Source organism: Bubalus bubalis, chromosome 1 (genome assembly GCF_019923935.1).
Source record: "Bubalus bubalis isolate 160015118507 breed Murrah chromosome 1, NDDB_SH_1, whole genome shotgun sequence".
In the NCBI taxonomy this organism is placed as follows: domain Eukaryota; kingdom Metazoa; phylum Chordata; class Mammalia; order Artiodactyla; family Bovidae; genus Bubalus; species Bubalus bubalis.
In genome coordinates, this window is record NC_059157.1 from 110009987 (window position 1) to 110034668 (window position 24682).

Genomic DNA, 24682 nt, shown 5'->3' on the forward strand with positions numbered 1-24682 from the left:
TGATGCTTTTGAACTGTGGTGTTGGAGAAGACTCTTGAGAGTCTCTTGGACTGCAAGGAGATCAAACCAGTCCATCCTAAAGGAATCAGTCCTGAACATTCATTGGAAGGATAGATGCTAAAGCTGAAGCTCCAATACTTTGGCCACCTGAAGCGAAGTGTTGACTCATTTGAAAAGACGCTGTGCTGGGAGCGACTGAAGGCCAATAGGAGAAGGGGACGACAGAGAAGATGGTTGGATGCCATCACTGACTTGATGGACATAGCTCCAGGAGACGGTGAAGGACAGGGAAGCTTGGCATGCTGCTGTCATGAGGTTACAGAGTCGGACACGACTGAGTGACTGAACAACAACAACAATGCTATGAAATATGAATTTCTTCCTGCATAGATCTAAGTATGTGCCTTGGATGGGTCTCAGTGCAGGGAAGATGGTGCCTCTGCATAAGCTACAGACTTATGCCAGAGAACATTTCTATCAAAGCTCTTGCCATAGCTGGGATTAGCATAGGATGAATATTCAATTGGAATCCAGCTTACCTGAAAATAAATGAACAGTGCACAGCTTGGAAAACTTGCTAGAAATTCTGAATGGTGTTATAATATGCCATCTGCTTAAGTGGGTGAATGAGTGGAGGCAATGAAAGCAATATGGGTCAGTGTTGATAGGCAGAAGCACTAAGCGTAAATCAAACTCAACTGCTTGCTTTCTAAGTATAGTCCTTCTCCATTATTCACAGAAATGGAAGACATAACCAGCAAAGAAAGAGCCACTGAAGGACCAATTCCCTTATTTAATTCAATAAAGCATCTCAGAGTGAAACGTCAGAGCATTTGAGCTTACTTTGCCTAATATTCTGGAAATACATATATCTTTACTACTTACTTTAATCCATCCCCACCCCCCAACACACATACTTTTTAAGGTCCACTATTATTTCATAGCCTCCAATAACATTTAAAAAGGTATTTAACTGTGTCCAGATTGGTGGGTTGCCATTTCCTTCTCCAATTATTTCATAGCCTCCAGTAACATTTAAAAAGGTATTTAACTGTGTCCAGATTGGCTCTCCTGGAGAAGGCAATGGCACCTCACTCCAGTACTCTTGCCTGGAAAATCCCATGGATGGAGGAGCCTAGTGGGCTGCAGTCCATGGGGTTGCTAAGAGTCGGACACGACTGAGTGACTTCACTTTCGCTTTTCACTTTCATGCACTGGAGAAGGAAATGGCAGCCCACTCCAGTGTTCTTGCCTGGAGAATCACAGGGACGGGGGAGCCTGGTGGGCTGCCGTCTATGGGGTCACAAAGAGTCAAACACGACTGAAGTGACTTAGCAGCAGCAGATTGGCTCTCCATCTTGGGTAGGCAACATACTGCTGTTTCAGTGGCTAGTCAAGTTGCATCTGTCTTACACACATGACGGGGATATATGGCTAGGCAAATTTCCTCTCAAAAACTTCACACTAAGCCCTGATCAAGAAGAAAGGTGGCCTGACTGAGATGGGCAACTTCCAAGAGCCACCATCCTAGAAGTCCACCACTCTTGGCCATCCAGGCTGGTGACACCAACAAAACAGACTCAGAAGTTCTATCTCCCTCTGGAGACTGTAGCTCTCCTGTATTCTATGAGTAAATTTTATGGCCGAATGCAACACTTGGTCCTTGAATCTTTCTACTTTGAATTTTTTAACAGGAAACTGACCCCAAGGACACACAGCAATTCTAGCTTAAGGAACTCCTGTTGTTGTTCAGTCGCTCAGTTGTGTCTGACTCTGTGACCCCATGGACTGCAGCACACCAGGCCTCCCTGTCCCTCACCATCTCCTAAAGTCTGCCCAAGTTCACGTCCACTGCATCGGTGATACCATCTAGCCATCTCATCCTTTGACACTCTCTTCTCCTGCCCTTAATCTTTCCCAGCAATAGCAACTTTTTCAGTAAGCCAGCTGTTCCCATCAGGTGACCAAAATACCGGAACTCTTAAGGATTAGATACTTAGCTTATCATTTTGATGGCTACTCTTTAAAAACTATACTTCCTTCCGAAATATCTGATTATTCCTTTAAACAATCTGCCCTTATACTTAACTCAACCTTTGGGGAAGAAATGTTTCTGTCTCTTAATATGAATGGTTGTGTTCATTTGTTTTATTTCCTTCAAAACAGCTTCTAATCCTATTTTCATGCAAGTAAGTGCAGGCATTATGACATGAGGGTCCATCCATTAGGTCCACATTGCCCATGGCATGGCATCACATTAATTTATCTGTATGGATCAAGGACAGGTGGCAAGAGAGGATATATGATATTTAACACAGAACCTATGTTCCAAAGGCGGGTAAACAGTCTTTCACATTAACCAGTTAGTAACTGTACCTAATACTTCATTCATAACTCCTATTTTTTCTTGTACATGCCCTGTTTATCAGGAGTTTTATTCTCAATGATCATTCAAATTCTGTGTCTCGATAACCTAACATCAATTCCAATTCAGGCCATAGGTTCCTATAAGGCTTCTGCAGGAAAAATGTTCATTTTCATAATTTAGGCACAGGCTGCGTTAAAAACTCCTGAGAAAGCCTGGAAGGCACAAACATATGTCAGAATATAATGCTCCTCACAAACCCTGCCATTGCAGCATCTCTCATGCTCTGGATGACACTCAGAACCTATGCATAATTATCATCAAATAGACCTTCTCTCTCTTTTTTAACATGTGAGGATGACAGGTGAAAGTGTCATATTATGGTCTTCCTCAGGTCTTCGAGATCCACCAGTCATCAGGAATTTATCAGCACATACATCAGCATCGTCACACCCCTGGCCATGCTGGTCATTAACTACTGGCCAACACTCACCAGGACTCATCCACATTTACAGCCAGCCCATTATTACTCTTTGGCAATATCCTATTTAGCTACTAATCTGCCAATGACCTTGCATTGGCTATTACCTATGACTTTATGACATTCCCAAAATTAGTCTCCTTTTCCTTGGATAAATCCAAAGACCTGCTGATATGATTATAATAAAAAGCACAAGCCTTTTCAGTGGACATATAATCAGAAACAAAATCACCTTCTGAATGATAAAATTTTAAAAGACATTCATATTCCTCAGGTTTGTAATTTAATGATCTCTTATTTTTCTTTGAATCATTTCCAAATCACTTGATGAGTAAAATTTTAACAGCTAATTACTTTGACTAAATTATTCCTGATATCTAAAGTCACAGCACTGAATTCATTCATCAAGAACAAAACCAAAAAATAACCCCAAAACCTTTGCCCAGTGCAATGAGCTCAACTTAAAACCAGGTTATAAAGTCTTTGCTGAGAAAAAGAATAGAGTTCTCTATTTTTCAGAGGGATATAAAACAAACACAGGGAGGAGAAAAGCAAAACAAACAAAAAGATGTGAACTTCTATAAACTCAACAGTAGCTGGTTTATTGAATTAGCAAAGCTATGTTTTTAAAGTTCTTCTTGGTATATGCTTATTTTGATCCCACTGTCAATTCTGTATATTTGTTTACAGAGTTGAATCTGAATTAACATGGACCCTCTATAATTTAAATGTTCATTAATTTAAAATTCTGATAAACGGTCACCAGACTTACATGTTTATTGAAATTTCTAGAACTTTTCTTCTCAAACATTTAAATAGTAACTATTTTTTAATATTCTTTTTTTAAAATATTCTTTTCCACTATGTTTAATCACAGGATACTGAATATAGTTTCCTGTGCTGTGCAGGAGGACCCTCTTGTTTATCTGTCCTATGAAAGAATTTACATGTGCTAATCCCAAACTCCCAGTCCTTTCCTCCCCTCCCCTCTTCCACCAAGGCAACCGCAAGTCTGTTCTCTATGTCTAAACAACTCCTCTTTAAAAGCAACAAAGCTCATCTTGATTCTTCATTCCCTTCCCTTTACATATGTACTGATAAAAGTGATGCAATCTGGCATTATGATTTAAAAAAAGGCTAAGATCGTTTATCTTCCTTAAGTCAAATCCAATTTCACAAATGTTTTTTCCATAAAATATTTATTGAGTATGAACTCCACTGGACAACTTAATAGCTGTGTGATTATGGAACAAGTTATTTAACCTCTCTACCCACAATTTCCCCATATGTAAAATAGTGATATACCACCATCTATGTAATAAGGCCTAAGAAGTGCTTAGTAATTGTCCAATAAATGGAAAGATAAAAGAAACATCTAGAAATACACAAATGTGTAATTTATGTGACTGCAATAACCACCACCATCACCACAGCATCAGTGGTAGCAGCTGCTGACATCTGGGTGCTTACCAATGTGCCAGATATCATACCAAGTAGTTGCAAACATGTCACTCAGCCCACACTGTAAGAAATAGGCACAATTATTGCACTCACTTTGAAAACAGGAAAAATGAATGCACAAAGAAATGAGATAATTTGCCCAAGGTTACAGAGGTAAAAACTGGGAGAGTGGGGAACAGAGGGAACAGAGGAACAGAATAATTACCTTTAAGGGCTGTAGGAGACAAGCAGAAAAGATTTCCTATCAAAGGGAGAAGAGAGGGCTTTTATTCAGACCTAACCCCTACATAATCCAATGTGATTTACAGAGTCTACTTCTATTAACCAAAGGGCTATTACATTAAAACAGATAAGTGAATTTATAATAATAAAAATTACCAGTATGGTTATTTTATTATCTAATTTTCAAATAGTTTGAATAGGATACACAGAGATAAAGGTGTTTTGTAAACAACTAGAAGTGAAGTCACTCAGCTGTGTCTGACTCTTTGCAACCCCATGGACTGTTGCCTACTAGACTCCTCTGTCCATGGGATTTTTCCAGGCAAGAGTACTGCAGTGTGTTGCCATTTCCTTCTCCAGGGAATCATCCCGACCCAGGGATCAAACCCGGATCTCCCACATTGTAGGCAGACACTTTACTGTCTGAGCCTCCAGGGAAGATTATTTACTGATTTCCAACATTCCTAGAAACCAATGCTCATGACCAGCCCTCTGATACACCATAAACCAACAAACCAAGGATGGATTTGAGGGAGAGAGGAGAGAACAGTCAGCTTTGGGGGAAGAAGGGGTAAGATCATTCTTTTTACACTGTGGTAGCCACCCTCCAAGATGGCCTCAATGAGGCATGCACCTCTTGATGTCTATACCCTCATGTAATCCCTTCCTCTAATAAACAGAGCCGGCCTATGTAACACACAGGATATCACAGAAATAATGGTGTGTGATTTCCAAAAGTCTGGACATAAAAGACACTGTGGCCTCCACCTTCTCCTCCTTGGATCATTTGGTCTAGGGGAAGCCAGCTGCCACAACATGAGACACTTGTATAGTGCTACAGAGAGGTTCACACAATGACGGGCTGGGCCTTCTGCAAATGCCAGCACAGATTCACTCCCCACAGGAATGAGCGATCCTGGAAGTAAAGCTTCCAACCCCAGGCAACAATCCTTCAGATGCCTGCAGTCCTGGTCGACATTTTGGCTACAACCTCATGAGAAACACTCACCCAGAATTTCACAGCTAGGCTGCACAAAAGCTGTGTGAGATAATAAATGTTTACTGTTAAGCTGCTAAATTTGGGGGTATCTTCATACACGGCAGTAGATAACTAATGCATACATTTTCACAAGCCAATGAGAGCACTACTGAGCAAGTCCCTCTACAAAATTCAGTATGCTCCTAATAAGCTGTTTAAGACACGGAAGATTGCACCAGTTGTTCATTTGTTTTCCCCCTAATCCTGAGAAGAGTCTTATGGTTCTATGGCTCTGGTACTGGGTATGGCAAAGGGAGTCTGTACATGTATTGAGACCCATTTTATTCTGTATGATCTTAGAGGTAAAAGTGACAAGTTGATTTGATGGGCAGCTGTCTCAATACTGAGGAAACTGCACCATCTGGTTGCTTAGGTGGCAAACCAAAAGTTCTCACTGTGATCCTTTACTCTTAATGCATCACCAAGTCCTGTCCATTCTCCCTCCAAATGTGTCTGATCAAATGCGTAAAATGGGGAGGGGAAGGAGAGTGAAGGGAAGGTCCCACATTTATACACTGGGGCCAAAAGGTGTAAATAGAAAAGCAGAAAATAAGGGAACAGGTCAGGTGGAAAAGGACAGAGAATAAACAAGGGAGCCGGGGTTCCAAAGGTTCAGTATTCCAGAACTATAGGTCTATAAAAGTTAAACCTAACTGATATAAGTGTTCACTGTCTGGCCCAACAGCAATAATGGAAATGTTCTATCTGTACTCTCAAATAGGATGACTGTGAGCTACATTTGGTTATTTAAATTTAACTGAAATTAAATAAAAATAAAACATAGTTCCTTATTTACTCTAAACATGTTTTCAGGTTCTCAAAAGCTATAAAATCATTATTGGCGTATCAGTGAAAGAGCATATCTCAGATATATCAAATCCTTTTTTGTGCTTTATGTGTAAAATATACTTGGGAAATTTTAAGTATACTTTACTTAGTTTCTTTATTATGCTCTCCTAAGTCTATTTTGTGCATTTCTATTCATGAGCCATCCTAGTTTCATAATTTAGAACTGTCTCATGACAGCTCAACTCCTCAACTCCTCTAAAAGATAAAGTTTTGGAGCCTTGGGCTATGTTGTGTGTATTGTTTACACCCTAAGGTCCTAAGCCTCTTGATGAAAGTGAAAGAGGAGAGTGAAAAAGTTGGCTTAAAGCTCAACATTCAGAAAACTAAGATCATGGCATCTGGTCCCATCACTTCATGGCAAACAGATGGGGAAACAGCGGAAACAGTGTCAGATTTTATTTTTTTGGGCTCCAAAATCACTGCAGATGGTGACTGCAGTCATGAAGTTAAAAGACGCTTACTCCTTGGAAGGAAAGTTATGACCAACCTAGATAGCATATTCAAAAGCAGAGACATTACTTTGTCAACAAAGGTCTGTCTAATCGAGGCTATAGTTTTTCCAGTAGTCATGTATGGATGTGAGAGTTGGACTGTGAAGAAAGCTGAGGGCCGAAGAATTGATGCTTTTGAACTGTGGTGTTGGAGAAGACTCTTGAGAGTCCCTTGGACTGCAAGGAGATCCAACCAGTCCATTCTGAAGGAGATCAGTCCTGGGTGTTCTTTGGAAGGTATGATGCTAAAGCTGAAACTCCAGTACTTTGGCCACCTCATGTGAAGAGTTGACTCATTGGAAAAGACCCTGATGCTGGGAGAGATTGGGGGCAGGAGGAGAAGGGGACAACACAGGATGAGATGGCTGGATGGCATCACCGACTCGATGGACGTGAGTCTGAGTGAACTCCGGGAGCTGGTGATGGACAGGGAAGCCTGGCGTGCTGCAATTCACGGGGTTGCAAAGAATCGGATACAACTGGGCGACTGAGTGACTGAACTGATAAGGTCCTAATGTGAGATGTTTCCATTCAAGCCTGTTCCAAGTGGAAATGCCTCTACTTAGGTCTCACATTGGTGTTATTAACTGACACATGAACAAGCAACACTGTTACTCACAAAGAAAGGTATATCCCAATGTTACATTTAAACTAAAATCATACTCAGTTCAGTTCAGTCGCCCAGTCATGTGCGACTCTTTGCGACTCCATGAATCGCAGCACGCCAGGCCTCCCTGTCCATCACCAACTCCCGGAGTTCACTCAGACTCACGTCCATCGAGTCAGTGATGCCATCCAGCCATCTCATCCTCTGTCGTCCCCTTTTCCTCCTGCCCCCAATCCCTCCCAGCATCAGAGTCTTTTCCAATGAGTCAACTCTTCACATGAGGTGGCCAAAGTACTGGAGTTTCAGCTTTAGCGTCATTCCTTCCAAAGAACACCCAGGACTGATCTCCTTCAGAATGGACTGGTTGGATCTCCTTGCAGTCCAAGGGACTCTCAAGAGTCTTCTCCAACACCACAGTTCAAAAGCATACTGTACACTAATGAAATCAAAGTATCAGCAGTAAGGAAAAGGATTCGATTTTTGTTTTTTTCTCTTTATAATGTCTACCATGATTTTGATAATTTTTTGTGTATCATAATGAGGGACCGCTTCTCAGCAAAATATCAGCAACTCTCTTGTCAAAAGGAAAAGGTGTGGCATGAGATACCATGGTGGACTCAGTCATTTAAAAAACAGAACCGAAATTCAGGAACCAATGAGGCAATCAATTCAGCAGCGAACCTGAAGGGCTTATCAACGGTACTGTTTATACTTGGTCGGCTGGCAGCAGAGAGATCTTAACTGCTGTGTGTGCAGAGACAGAACACGTTTTAATTAAGAGGCTTGGTTGTCCAAGGTAAAAAACTGAAAGCCATGGAGACAAAGGATGTGTCTATCTTTTAAGTTAAAAAACTCAGTAAAGGAACAAAGAATAAGAAATGGCATATGAATATAAACAGGTGACTTCAAGTAAGGAACTGAGGAACACTGGAAGAATACCCAGAAGAATGTCTGATAAGATATTCACCAACTCAATCAAGAAGCTTTTACAATACTTTTGGAGGAAGGAGGAAAAACCCAGGTAAAATTTCTGACTTAATAGGAAACAACATGTTTTACATTAAAATAAGCAGTTTCCTAGAAGTGATACTTAGTACTGCTGTGGTGAAAAAATACCAAGATGGTATGACTCTAGGTATCTATATGCAAACTCAGTAAGTGAACTTGAAATCCTAACAGAGGGTAGACACACTCTCAGATACAGTCTCATTGGTGTCAGTGACACATGGATGGAAGTCTATACTTCAAAACTTCAAACACAGAGCCAACAGGAGGAAATGGGCATAGAACTGTCCCTAACAAAGATACCCCACCTTCTTCATCTACTAAGTTGGTAATGCATAAAAACACAGATGTGCTCATGTACACTCTGTCCTCCCACCTCCCTCACCCTGCCCCCCACCACTCTGGGCCAGCTAGTGCTGAAGTAATGGAGAAATGAACAAATATGTGCATTACCAGTATAAAATGGGACAAGCTTTTTGGACAACAATTTGACAGTATGTGTTAAAAATTTTAAACTTCCTTACACCTTTTGACTCAGGAATTCCTCCAAAAACTGGGGCACAACTCAAATGTCCAATAAGGAATTAGTTAAATAAATTATGGTATAGGCTTAGAATACTAGTTGAATACTATAAAGTCATGTATCACCTTCCTCCATATACCATAAACCCATTAAAAAAAAAAGCCAGTCTCTGTCCACTCATAACTAGACTAAAATATACAATATAGTGTTACCTTTGATTTTCTTTGGAAGTGAGAATATGGAGAGTCTTATTTTCTAAAATAACTAGATATTATGTTTTTTTTCATACATAACTAGATACTATGTTTTTAATAGAGAAAAATCCTTACATTTGGATTAAGATAAAGCGAAAATAGACAGGAAGAGTTACGAAGACCGCCACCTGAGGGCGTGCACTGTGGGTTCTACCAACTAGACAGGATATGGATGCTGCTTTCCCAGTGCACACTATAAAAGTGCCACAGGGCAGCGACACTTGGGGAGCGGATGAAGGGAGGTGACTGTCACTTTAGAAAAGTAAGTATTCAATACACTGACTTAATGTAACATTTTATTTGTCAAATTCAGTGGAGACAAACAATGGGAGAAATTATTCTGGGTTTAATTCTGTCCAGCTAGGAAAAAACTGGCTGGTGATGGAGAAGGTGACAAGATGACAGGAATTCTGTGGTAAAAATAACTGTAATAGAAAAAAGGACCACTAGCCCTGGCTAAATCTGAACCATGACTTTAGCAAAATGCATTTCAAACAGTTCAGGGAACAAATAAGTATGATTTTGTAGTTAGAATCTTCAAAAGGGGCTAATACCTGACAGGAAATAGAAAATTATAAAAAACAAAATTCTGACCAACCAAACAACTGCATATACTCTCTTTGCAAAGTAAAAGAAGGACCAAAGAACCCAAATAAAAGGGTTTTTCTTGATGAGCTCATAATTTAAAAAGTAGGGCACACATCCCAGGAAGAATAGAAAAATAAAAATGTGAACCTGTCAGAACAAGCCAAATTCAGTTTAAATGAGGTTAACAGCAAAAGGTTTTCAAAGCAAGACCAAGAAAAGTTAAGCCCCCTGACCAGGTAAAAAGACAGAGAAGACAGACCTTGTCCAACTCTTATCATGATTCCCTTTTCTGTTAGAAGGGTTTTCAACCTGGAAAGGATATAACAAAAATCCTAATAAACAAAATGCAGCCCAAGGAAGGTGAGGGAAATCTATACATTTTAAATGTCTTTAAACCCAGAATCTATAGTTTAAAAACACATTCTAAAACAAATTACAGAAATTCAATTTACAAATATTTAAGCACTAGAAACTCCCTTTAAGTCTTCAACAAAATTTTTTCATTTCCATCTTTGACATAGTTTCTTTCTTGATGGAAAAAATCTGAAAGTTTTCCTGACAAAAGCAAAGTATTTTTACTAATTTTCATAACATTATATAAATGAATATTTTACGGCTGGTCTCTAGTTAAGCAAACAACAAGAAGGGTAATTTATTTACAGAGCATTAGAAGACTAATTCCTAGTAAGCCTTGTCTAGTCCCATTTAACTTATTTTATCACTAACCTTGGTAAAGGCAAAAAAAAAAAAAAAAAATCTAGTAGGCTCTACCTTGTCCTCTTTGATATATTTTATTAGTTGCTTAGAGACAGGCCAAAAACTATTATGTTTATAAAATGTGCAGATGACAAATAACTATATAGAAAACCTAACATTCTGATATTTTAGAACATATTCAGGATTAGGATTTAAAATTCTCATTAGTATGGAGAAGATGCTAGCCATAGCCATTATTAAAATCTGAAGGACTTTTGCAAATAAGAATTGGGTTGGTTTTCTATAACCCCAGAGTAGGATCATTGAGTGAAAGAGATACGTATAAGGGAATAAATTTCTAACAAAGTGATATAAAGATCGAATGTGCTACTGAATATTCTAGTTTCTGAATATATACAAGTATGGGACACTAGCTTTCAGTAGATAATAAGGAGGGTGAAATGAAGCCAGTGGTTTTCAAATTTCTTTTAATAGCAGAACCATTGCACTGGAAGAAACCTTACCCAGAGGACTAATACAAAACAGAAAATTGCTTTAGCTGAAATTCCCAACTACATCTTACACTTAACTCATCTGGCACTGGATCAGATGATCTCTAGAGTAATTCATATATGATCAGTAAAACTATAATTCCTGAAGATTTACTACTCTACAGGGTCCAGATGAATGGTCTCCCAAATGGAATGAATGGGAGGATCTGTTGGGGGTGTGGGGAAAAATCAGATAGATACAAACACTGAAAAAGGAAATTATACTTTATGGTCTGAGAACAGTGTGTACACTTTTCAGAAGTTTCACCTGTCAGTCAGAGCCATGGTCAGATATAATGCCCCCAGGAACTGACGTGTTTTAAAAATGATTTAAACAATGTAAGTTTTTGAGGAAAAAACAACCTCCATATCCACTGATTAACCACAACTGTTTTAATATTTGTATGTTTCTATTTAGTCCTGCTAAGTCACTTCAGTCGTGTCCGACTCTGTGCGACCCCAGAGACAGCAGCCCACCAGGTTCCCCCGTCCCTGGGACTCTCCAGGCAAGAACACTGGAGTGGGTTGCCATTTCCTTTTCCAATGCATGAAAGTGAAAAGTGAAAGTGAAGTCGCTCAGTCATGTCCGACTCTTAGCGACCCCATGGACTGCAGCCTACCAGGCTCCTCCATCCATGGGATTTTCCAGGCAAGAGTACTGGAGTGGGGTGCCATTGCCTTCTCCTCTATCTAGTCCTATCCACATGCAAATACACATTTAAGTCCAGTTACCAACATGGTACGTAGGATTTTAAAATTTTCTCCACATAATTTAAGATACTTCCACAAATCTAAGTTTTATAATAACTGTCTTTTATAGTTACATAAAAATGGAGATTTCATAATGTACTGAATCATTTTCCTACTGCTGACCACTCAGGTCATATTGGCTCTCCTTTTTGTTATTATATAACGTGTTGTTTACTCACTAAGTCTGACTCTTGCAACCCCATGGACTGCAGTGTATGTACCATGCTGGTAACTGCCTAAACGTATATTTGCATGTGGACAGGACTGGATAGAACTAACTACTCATATTTAGTTAGAGGTACATATTGCAATTCATTCACCCAAACGTGAATTATTGTGGTGCTGTAGCTAGGGTGGGTGATTAGAAATTCTAATTTTGAAAATTCTAAATTAGAAAAACTTCCAGGTTCAGATTTTCAAGGTCAGAGGCTTTGGAGTTTAATATTTTACTTCTTCATACCTTGGAGCAGACCTGGAAATGCTTTGTCATGTTGGCGGGCATTCACTTCCTCCCTGCTTGGGTGGAGATGGGATGTCCATTTATTCAGGTGAAGAGAGTCATATATTCTTTTGTTATAAAAGAATGGATGTCAACCCTGTCTTTCACATGGCTGGTTTTTAACATTCATGAATCTGTCCTTACTTGACAATAACAATAAAATGGTGTAGCAGTTTCCTTTCACTGAAGGCCCACCACCATGTGACCAGGCAGTGTTAAGCAGTTGTACACTTTACATCTTACTTCTCATAACTCTATGTGGTGGGTATTTACTATTCCTATTGTATGGATAAAGAAATTGATGCTAAGAGAGACAGCAAACAACATGTATATGTTAAGATCTTACTAAAGAATGTAACTTATACTACTACCAAATACTTATTTAAAATATGTATACATGCACATACATATGTATTTACTTAAATCTGGGCCATTAAAGCCATTCAGTCAATCCCTTCATCTATATGAGCATTTCCTAAGATATGTTAGGTGACATTACTCGGCTCCCATAACTTTGGCCCCAAAGAAAACTGTTTTGCTTTAACCATATTGCAGTGTTGTGCCTTTAGCTCATACTGAGGGGCATTTAAGAAAGTTTCCAAATGGAGTCACCATTACATTTATTGCTGAAATGGTGACAAGAGTTTAATTTACTCTCTCTTGTGTGTGCACATGCTCAGTCGTGTCCAATTCTCTGAGACCCCGTGAACTATAGCCCACCAAGCTGTTCTAGCCATGGAAATTTCCAGGCAAGAATACTGGAGTGGGTTGCCATTTCCTCTTCCAGGGGATCTTCCTGACCCAGGGATCAAACTTATACCTCTTTCGTCTCCTGCATTGGCAGGTGGATTCTTTACTACTAGCTTATAGTACCAAATTTGCAGCCCTAAATTAGGAGAACTACTTCTCAAACAGCAGGGTCAGAAATACTGTGCTTCTCCTAAGCTACCAGTGTGCTTTTTATCTAATGAAATATATGGGAAATTTTAAACAGATACCACTTTTTTATTTAGCCACTAGAAAGCTTAGTGAAATATCTGAAATCCTTCCTGGTATTAAGATACACAAGGCATGCATTTCTTTAAACTAATTTTAGCTCTGCTCTTAGTCTACTATTTCTATAAAATTCCTCATATCCTGATCTACTTCAACTTTAAAGTAAACTCTAAGGATCAAAGCCCAATGCTGGTTTCCATATTTATGTTGAAATCTGATTTCAACAGCTATAAAAATGTATATACAGCAGTAAAATTATTTTTTGATGACTGCTGTAACTTGTATCAAAGCAACATCAAAATCAGGTTATACTAGGCTCCTTACCAGGCAGACAATTTGCCCCAAATCTTGGTTGTAATCATTAACTAGTATTTCACATTAAGAAAATCATTTAAAATTACCCAAAACTTACCAATCATAATTCTTATTGTATTCATAGTCTAAAACAATTCCTATAAACTAGCTCAACAAGTAAATGTGCTAGTTTGGGATTAGGGCCTATTCAATGTTTTAAACAATCAACACAATCTAACCTAGGCCAGTGATTTAATTAATAGCTCACTGAAGCAATTCTGTCTTCCTTCTAAATACAGGTCATAGTTAAAAGCAAAATAAAAAAATTCTATTTTTTTCATTTAAAAACTTCAAAGCACATTTCAGTACATATTTGATTTGTACCGTATTACTTGAGGAGAGCACTGCCACTCATTTTATAGATTGAGAAAATGAACAGGACATTACTAAAACTAATGAAGTTCAAATGACTTTCTCAAGGTAGCATGTGCTGATGAAACTAGAACTAGAAAAGAGACCTTTTTTCCTAGACTTTTTCTGGAATATAGATGGGCCACAGATTAGAATGAAATGTTGTCAATCTTTACTAGCAACATTCAAAAGATTAAGATTGGATAGGAACAAACAACTCTGTGAGACAACAGGAGGTAGATTTTGACCTCACTGTTGAATGTTAAGAACTAGTGAAAGTGAAGTCGCTCAGTCATGTCCGACTCTTTGCGACCCCATGAACTGTAGCCCACCAGACTCCTCCATCCATGGAATTTTCTAGGCAAGAGTACTGGAGTGGGTTGCCATTTCCTTCTCCAGGGGATCTTTCTAACCCAGGGATTGAACCCAGGTCTCCCGCATTGCAGGTAGATGCTTTACCGTCTGAGCCACCAGGGAATCCCTAAGAACTAGTAATGCAAGGTTTTATTTCCTGGAACATAAATGCCCTAGAGCAAACATTAATCTGATCCAACTAGGTTCAATGCAACAGATGATTAAGTAAAAATGGAGTCAGCTCCTGACATATGCATTTTGGATGCTGTGGGGGGGAGTCCAATTGTGCTACCTATTTCTAACTTCATTTTAGCTGTCCTTCGGAGGACCTTCAGTTCACTCAAGGGTTGAGTATTTTCAGAACATTGTAATGCGAGTAATTCTAATTAAATTAGGTCCCAACATGAACCAGCTCCAGGACCAGCAGTATACCTGAGCTCTAACCTGGGAGATCATTTGGGTATTTTTTGAGGGCAGGGGATAGACAAGATTTAGTCATATTCTGATCTAAGTCTTAGCTAAATGAATTTGCATTGCAGTTTCAGCCCTTTAAATGATTAAATTATAGCAATCTACATTCAATTTCTTGAACATTTGCCTCTCCAGTATATTAATATAATTACATTCAGGACAATGGAATTAAAGTGAATTATCTTCAATAAGATTACATTTCTGAAGGCCATTTTCTGCTATAAGCATCTCACTTAATATATTAATCAAGAAATTATACAGAAAGCATGACTTTTAAAATAACAAAGTGACATCACATAAATAATAGGATATTTATACCTTACATATAAAGCATTTTGGGGGTCCTTTCATTCTTTTTGGAAATTAAAGCAACACTTGATTCACATTTAATCATTTGGCTATGCTATATTTTTGATAGCTGGAAGGAACTAAACATTCACATTCAACAAATGATATAAAATGGAGACAAAACCAAATCATGTGTTTTTAGAAGAGACTTTTGTGTTCTCACCTGAGGCTGCTGTGGTATTTGAAGGAGTTGAAGCAGCTGCTTGAATCCGAGCATGAGGAGGAATAAGGATGGTAGCTAGAGGTGGATTACTTGACAGTTCTAGAGAAAAGGTAAAGATACATGTGTTAGAGTCCATTCTTAACTCTGTTGTGAAACTGTTTTATTGGTATCACTAAACAGAAGACACGGCATTACAACACTGGTTTAACAGAAAAAAAAAAAGACATGATAAACCTACATCAGAAACTAAATCATGAGCTAGTAATTGATCTATAGAGAAAGGCCACCAATACGTTGTGATACATAACAAAAGCACTATCTGCTAAAAAATTTGTGGATCTTTGAGAACTAAAGATAGGCTGGGGAAAGGTACTGGCCAAAAGTTTGAGGATAAGCGTATTAATAAGATATATTTCCATCGTTCATTAACTTAAATATACTAGGTTTCCCCTTGCTACTCTGACAATATTTGACTGCAGGGGTGACAGTGATAGGGTCACAGAAAAGAAAATATAACTGCAGTCTGTACGTTGGCATGCACTGACCAACTTACTTGATGGCAGGTATGATTTATCCAAACAGTAGTGGAAACAGGATTTAAGAAACGTGTTAATTCTCATTGCTTTTACTGAAAGCAAAAATGTCTACTGAATTCTATTTTGCTTTTTAACTTAGTAAGACTGTTACTTTTTAAAAGTTTAAAGTAGGCTTTTATCCGCATGTGGAAGTCTCTGTCAACTGTATACAAACTGGCTTCCCTTAAAGAATCAAGAGCTGTATATGAGTCTTGAGAAATAATTTTAAGATGATAAACAGTTACTGAGACGTGGTGATGAGCTTGTACATAAAAGCATCTGGTGTTAATTTCAGGTAATATGACTGTTCTTCCAGTCTGCCCGGGATAACTACCTGGTTTGTTCTGGCATTTAACTAGTGAGTGCTCATTTCTACTCTAGTATGTGCTGTTATAAACAATTCTACCTATTATTCTAATAATTTAAAGGAATAATTATACAACCATACTAGTTACAGGAAGTGTTATCTTCTGAGCTACAAGTAATATTTACAACATGAACTAAAACATGTTAGGAAAGTGTTTTCTTTAAAGCAAAATTCATATAATATAGAATTAATCATTTTAAAGTATATAATTTTGTGGCCAACCAGTCCATCCTAGGGCTTCCCTGGTGGCTTAGACAGTAAAGCATTTGTCTGCAATGCAGGAGAGCCGGGTTCGATCCCTGGGTTGGGAAGATCCCCTGGAGAAGGAAATGGCAGCCCACTCCAGTATTCTTGCCTGGAAAATCCCATGGACAGTGGAGCCTGGTAGGCTACTGTCCATGGGGTCGCAAAGAGTCGGACACGACTGAACGAAGGGAAGATCAAAAGGAAGGAAGAGTCCATCCTAAAGGAGATCAGTTCAGGGTGTTCACTGGAAGGACTGATGTTGAAACTGAAACTCCAATACTTTGGCCACCTGACGCGAAGAGCTGACTCACTGGAAAAGACCCTGATGGTGGGAAAGATTGAGGGCAGGAGGAAAAGGGGATGACAGAGGATGAGATGGTTGGATGGCATCACCGACTCAATGGACATGGGTCTGGGTGGACTCTGGGAGTTGGTGATGAACAGGGAGTCCTGGCGTGCTGAGGTTCATGGGGTCGCAAAGAGTCGGACACGACTGAGCGACTGAACTGAACTGAGTTTTGTGGCATTCAGTACATTCACAATGTTGTACAACCATCACCTCTACCTAGTTTCAAAAAAATTTTCATCACCCTAAAGGGAAACCTTTAAGCAATTACTCACCATTCATCCCTCCCGCCAGCACTTAACAAGGGAAATATCATTTTAATGCAGAACTTTAAAAATGTTCTGGTACAAAGTGCCTGGAAATATTGACTTATTCAACTTGGTGCCTAAATATCTAAATTTTGTACTAAATCTGATACTCAGATTCTGGTAAAAAGAAGCAACATGCTGATGTCAAGATATACAGAAAATGAATGGCAGGAAAAGCTCAAAATTGAGAGAAGACTATTCATTATCTTTTCCCCTTCAAAGAGAAGACTTAGGTCATCTCATCAAATAATAACCTTCCCTGAGTTGGAAAACCACTGCCTTAATGATCAGGTTTGAAGAAATGCTGTTTTCTCATAATCACCTATAGTAGCTATTTCAGTTCTCACTGAGATACAGAAAGAAGCTATGTAGTTTTACTTAAATCAGTCCAATTTTAATGCAATCTCACACCTACAAAAACAGGAGAATCCCTGATAATTGTTGAGGCTGATGACTTTACGGTTCTAGGAACAGAAATTAATGTAAGATGTGGTAATTATTCTTCAGTAATCTAAAAGACAGTCAGACTTACCATCCCAATTAAGACTAAAATTTCCTAAAATAGCTTCTTTAAAATCCACCCATCCATCTACCCACCCACACCCTCATCCAACTAACAATACTGAGTATAAAAGACTGTGTTAGGTCCCAGATAGACAGATAAAAAGATAGCTGTCTCTGTCTATTCAACAGAAATAGAAAAATGGAACGACAATTATACAAATAAGCTGGCAAGAAAGGTACTGAATCAATTCAAGACAGGTGCACTTTTAAATTAAGAGATCTCTATGACCAGGTACCCAACATCTAAAAGAAAATCCAGGAACTTCCCTGGTGGTCCAGTTGCTAAGACTTCATGCTCCCAATGCAGGGGGCACAGGTTGATCCCTGGTCATCAGGGAATTAGATTCCACATGCCACAACTAAGACTTCACATGCCGCAAGTAAAGATCCCACATGTCGCAAAGAAGACCGAAAATCCTGTGTGCCACAACTAAGACACAGCACAGCCACGTAACAAACAGAAAAATTTTTTAAAATAAGAAACCATATTATCTTCATTTAAATATTTTTAAAAAGCATACACAGCCTTTTAATTACAGTCCTGTTGTTAACTTTGGGGCACAGATGCTGTGAGGCTATTTTCTTCCTTTTGTAAAAGTATTTATTTACTTTTAATTGGAGGATAGTCGCATTACAATATTGTGTTGCTTTCTGCCATTTATCAATATGAATCAGCCAGAGGCATATGTATGTCCCTCCACTCAAGCAAAACATTTGAAAAAAAGTAAATGCAAAAAAGGAAAAGATGACTAGATATTTTAAGAGCTACAGTTGAGATCATCTTTAAAATAAATGAATAAAAGTGGTTTGTGGTCACATACTGCCCACTTTCTCCCATTCACTCACTCATTTACCAAATCACCTATTCTTGTGTATATGCACATCCAATTGAGGGCCATGGTGGTTTTGTATCTAATTCTGGGTAAGGGTGTATATTGCGTGTATGTGTACACACATACATGTGCAAGGCTTGAGAAAAACAATCTTCTTTTTCTCTAGATAATATAGGGAACAAGGAAGCCTGTAACATTACAGTGGGGCTAGCCATGGAGAAGAGGTGGGAAGAATGAGACTGTGTTATCCCAGAGACATGGATCAAAACAAAATGGAAACAGGTTCCAGAAGGTTTTAGAAAACTTAATGTATGATAAGGATTTCTTCAACCAATTAAAGATGCCATAAAACTACTCATTAAAAAAATCACATAGTTTATCAGTAAACATTATGAATGCTTTGATGGTGAATTAATCATTATATGGTCCACCATCAAAACACAATGCACAATTTGAGCAAGAACAAAATGAATTTAAAGATAGCTATCAATAAGCCAACCAAGATAAGTATCAACTGACCAAAAAGATAACCAAACTCATTTAACTAAAATTTGCTGCACAGTTTATATTAAAAACTGTAGAAGAAAAATTCCCATGAAAAGACCACCATTAAGTTAAGCAATCTTTTTAAATGTTAAAAACAACAAAACCTAAATGTAGTTGCTGGCAAAACCTGAAGTTTTCCTTAAAGTTTCTCTTCATCTAAATGTAAGATTTCCAAATTTATTGATAAGGGCAGGTTTTTTATTTTTAATTTAAATTTTTGGGGGTGAGGGGTAGGAGTAGGTGTAGGAAGAGGTATATATATATGTTCAAACTGTGTTGAATGAAAACTGAGGATAAATTTGAGAACAGTAATCAATGTAGAAACCAGAAGGAAGAAATCAACCCTTTAGTAACTAAACCTAATCTTACGGTAATAATAAAATACCAGGCATAAAGTAGAAGGGCACCTTCTTTCTTTGTTAACTTTGAAAGGGCTCAACCTGCAAACCCCCAGAAAGAGTCACTAAGAGAGGCACATTTTCTTTTTCTTCTACAAAGAATGTGAGGTCTTCATGTGTGTATGAGGTCTCTTAAGTATAAATGAAAATGGCCAGTGGTTGTCTATATAGTCAAAACTGCTATTTTTTTTTCCTATTCACAAAAAGGTTTAAATGATTTAACAATGGCATGCACATTTTATTTGTGTACTTTCCTGAGGGGTAATTCAAATGCTAGGATGGTACACTTTGATCTTACACATACTGAATTCTACTGTTGCTTATCTGAATATATACTGTTTAGATGAACAAGTAACTCCATCACAACTACTTCTCTCCTAACAATTTCAAAGTGCCCAGGAAATCTCTTAGGTTTCTGTCGTTGACAACATACTCCACACTCACTCAGAAAAGTAAACACTAAACTAAACAGAAGATCAGACAAATAGTCAACAAACTGCAAAGCCTGCTCCTGCTGCTTGATAATAATGGCAATGTTTCATGAGCGGACTACATGACAGCTGTATAATCCCATGACTACTTTGCCTTGAACTGCCCAAGAGGGAGGGTCACAATTTATACTAGTCATCAAAAATGTGTGAATATATTTTGTACTACATTTATAGTAATGATACACTTAGAAGTTATCTAGCAAAATGTTAGTATTTTTAAAGTCCTGGTGATTGAAAAGAATAAGCTTTAGTAACCTGAAAATGTTATACTCAGAACTCCATTCTTTTTTTTTTCCTATTTAATTAGAGGATAATTGCTTTACAAGGCTGTGTTGGTTTCTGCTATACAACAACATAAAGAAGCCATGTATATATAGATCCCTTCCCTCTTGAGCCTCCTCCTTCACATCCCACCCCCTAGGTTGTCCCAGAGCATTGAGTTGATAGCTTCCTGTGTTACAAAGCAGCTTCCCACTAGCTCTTTCACACATGGTAATGTATATATGTCAATGCTTCTCTCTAGAGAATGGACCTGTGGGCACAGTGCGGGAAGGAGAAGGTGGGACAAATTGAAAGAGTAGCAGAACTCCATTCTTGATGAAATGTAATAAATGTAGCATTACTGTAAGTTGTTTTATCCCACTAAAAATAACCTTTTTGAGCATTTAATAATAACAGGTACTGCTAATATGTTGAATTCTATAGGAATCATTTTTTTTTGTATCCATTTAACATGATTTTACATATCACATGCTTTCAAACTCTGTGTTTTTAGCTTTATTTCTCATTTTTTCCTTTGTCTTTCTGGAGTCAATTCATTTTTATAATCAGAATTCTGGAGTTATAAGTGTACTTAAATATCCTTTAATCCAACTACCTCATTTTTGTTAAATCAGGGAACTCAGAAATAGTGCATGGCCAAGGTCTGCACCTAGTTAGAGAGACTAGGAAGGAGACTTTAGGTCTGACTTACTCTATATGCAATACTGCATCTTTTTATTATTGCATCTTTATTGCCTTGGCTATAAATCACATACCACTAATATTCTGGTCTTTCTGGAAGTGTATCTGTCCAAACTACACACAGAACTTTAAATCAAGATATTAGTCTTTCACCGTCTGTTCCTATACCATTCCACATTGTCTCTAGTAGTACAGTTAAGACAGCAGAACCACTCAAACCTCTGGGAAAGAGAAAACAATTCTTACAAATAGTTTGATAATTTAGATCCTAAAATTCTGAGTACAGTCAACATTATACATCAGTAATACTCTGGCTACCTGAACTAAAACTAACTTGCCCACCTTTAGCAGCACTCATGAATTTCCTAAGCATTCCCTGCAGTGTATTTCCTTGGTTTAGTTTTCAATAACCTAGAAGAGTATAGCTTACCTAGAAATTTTACTCTTCCAAATTGACTCTTACTCTAAATTTTACTCTTCTCGTCTTTAGCTGGGCTAAGTCACTTCAGTCGTGTCCGACTCTGTGTGACCACATAGACGGCAGCCCACCAGGCTCCGCCGTCCCTGGGATTCTCCAGGCAAGAACACTGGAGAGGGTTGCCATTTCCATCTCCAATGCATGAAAGTGAAAAGTGAAAGTGAAGTTGATCAGTCCTGTCGGACTCTTAGCGACCCCATGGACTGCAGCCTAACCAGGCTCCTCTGTCCATGGGATTTTCCAGGCAAGAGTACTGGAGTGGGGTGCCACTGCCTTCTCCACTTCTTTAGCTATAAAGTATCAAAGAATAATTCTGACACCAAATCCTCTGATAAGTATAAACAGCTCAATCTCTTATGTAACAGAATATCCACTTATTTATACCCAGATTTCCTGAACTCCATTTATAAAGATCTTTTATAGATATTTTTCATCCAAAAAAACACAACAGAGAAACAGGGATAGTCACATTACAAGTCTATAGTTTGTTTATTTTTAAAAAGGGATTTCCCTGGTGGTGCAGTGAATAAGGATCCATCTGCCAATGTGCCAATGCAGGCAACACAGGTTCAATTCCTGGTCCGGGAAGATCCTACATGTCGTGTAGCAACTAAGCCTTTGTGCTACAATTACTGAGCCTATGAGATTCAACTACTGAGTCCACGCCCCGCAACAAAAGAAGTCTCCACAAGAGAAGCCTGCACACTGCAGTGAAGAGTAGCCCCCGCCTGCCATAACTAGAGAAAAGCCTGTGTGCAGCGATGATGATCCAGCACTACCAAAAAATTAAAAATAAATATTTTTTTTTAATTAAATTTTTTTTTAAAAAGGAGGGGCATTTTAAGTTAGAGCAGTGCATGAGTTTCTGTTTAGGATTTGATTTATTTGTTGTTGTTTAGTCTAAGTTAAGTTTAGTCTAGGTCTAAGTGGCCAACGCATCTGTGACCCAATGGACTGTAGTCAGCCAGGCTCCTCTGTCCATGGGATTTTCCAGGCAAGAATTACTGGAGTGGGTTGCCATTTCCTTCTCCAGGGGATCTTCCTGTCCCAGGGATCGAATCCATGTCTCCTGCATTGGCATGTGGATTCTCTACCACTGGGCCACCAAGGTAGTCCCATTTGATTCATCTCCTACATATTAATATAAATCAAGAGCCCCTATCTTATGTAGACTTATTCTTGCTTTTATAAATTATAATAAATCTAACCCCCAAAAGCCCCTAACTCAAGGTAAGAATATCAGAAGACATTTTACAATCTCAAGGTGGTTAAAGTACTATATCCACTTTAGATGTGGCTGAGGATAAGGTTGGAGAAGGCAATGGCACCCCACTCCAGTACTCTTGCCTGGAAAATCCCATGGATGGAGGAGCCTGGTAGGCTGCAGTCCATGGGGTCGCTAAGAGTCAGACATGACTGAGCAACTTCACTTTCACTTTTCACTTTCACACATTGGAGAAGGAAATGGCAACCCACTTCAGTGTTCTTGCCTGGAGAATCCCAGGGACGGCGGAGCCTGGTGGGCTGCTGTCTTATGGGGTCGCATAGAGTCAGACACAACTGAAGTGACTTAGCAGCTGAGGATAAGGTAGGCTAGAAGAAAATGCCCAGGATATAGAAAAGCTGATAAGCAGGTGGGCTGATGGTATTTCTGAGTATCTCGATTTCATAACAGAAAAACTGATTTAAAAATCATTGCCTTAAAGATATGGAGCCTCCAAATCATCATCAATAATGAGTTACAATAGATTTTATAAACAAGTAGTCTACTGCTTTCAAATGAAGGAAGTGCATCACTCTGGTAAGCTGGCCTCTGTAACACTTGCTTATGTTGCCACCTCTAACATTCCTCAGTCCCCTGCTTTCATCACTTCCTTTAACACAATCCTACACTCATCTAAGAAATCTTTCTTTGATCCTTTCCCCATTTCCTTCTGTTTTCTGTCACTCTTCCTTTACTGTCCTTTTTTTACTTGCTCTGGAACCCGTCTGCTATCTCATCATTGCTTTCCTCATGTCTGGACACTCCTATTCCTGTATTCAAAGACATCTGCAGCCTGCCTGAGTTTCATGTTGCTTTCTAGATGTTCAAAATATCCTGTTCTGTCCTAACCAATAAGCCACTATTCCTCCTGCTTCCCCACAAATCTACCATTCCCCTCAGATAATCCAGCTAATTGGTAGAGTGGTAGATTCTTCAAACTAAGTCACGCTAATGTAGTTGATAATCTTTACTTATATCTGCCCAACACCCATCCCATGACATGACCTTAGGGGGAGCAGGGAGACAATGCTCTAACTGGGTAAAAATCTCATAAAAATTGGATAGAAAATTTGAATTGATGATGTCTGTGGTGGGATTAGTTGGAAACTCATCTTTAAACACACAAAATCACCTATCTCCCTATACATTTCAGCCTTGGAATAGTAAAGAATTGGTAAAGAAAATTGATTTCTGTTGGAATTTCCTGATTCTATTTGCTTCCTAAGGTCTGACTCAGTCATGTCCAGCCTTTGAGATCCAATGACTGAGGGAAAGTAAGAGAATGGTTACTTTACGGTATGCTGAAGGTCTGTGCTGGCCTCCAAGTCCTGGAAGTAGATAACACTGTCAGTCAGGAGATCCTAGTACACTGAAGCCCTAGTTCTAGAAAAAAGAGAGGTGTAATAGTTTACGAGTTATAGATCCAGAAGGTCAGAAAGATCTCCAAGTTTTTTTGTCCAGTATCTGTTCACCTCTCTTCTCCCTCTAGTTGATTACAGAAACACTTGTTTGATTATATGAAAGTAATATTAATTACCGCTTATGGCTATTTACTTATGGCACAGTAACAAACATCAAATTGTAGTTAGCTATAAGCTTGACTATATTTTGGGGCTTCCCTTGTAGCTCAACTGGTAAAGAATCTGCCTGTAATGCAGACCTGGGTTCGATTCCTGGGTCACAAAGATACCCTGAAGAAGAAAACGGCAACCCACTCCAGTATTCTTGCCTGGAGAATTCCATGGACAGAGGAGCCTGGCAGGCTACAGTCCACGAACTCACAAGAGTTGGACATGACTTAGTGACCAAACCACTACCAACTTACTATATTTTACTCAAGTGTTTGATCTTTGTAGTTCTGTTCATATGGTAGGTTTGCTTTACT

General features: G+C 38.7%; 1 protein-coding gene across 4 annotated transcripts in view; it reads right to left on the reverse strand.

Annotated features, from left to right (window-relative positions):
- Positions 1-24682, reverse strand: part of GSK3B (glycogen synthase kinase 3 beta) — a 214317-nt gene that overhangs the window by 6021 nt on the left and 183614 nt on the right. For 2 of the 4 annotated variants that reach the window (XM_006057596.4, XM_006057597.4), the window contains one exon: positions 15419-15517. In XM_006057596.4, the coding sequence (XP_006057658.1) occupies positions 15419-15517 (99 nt within the window). Of the gene's footprint in view, positions 1-10144; positions 10195-11817; positions 12396-15418; positions 15518-24682 lie in introns of those variants that run through there. The other 2 variants (XM_006057598.4, XM_044942251.2) reach the window with 2 other exon arrangements.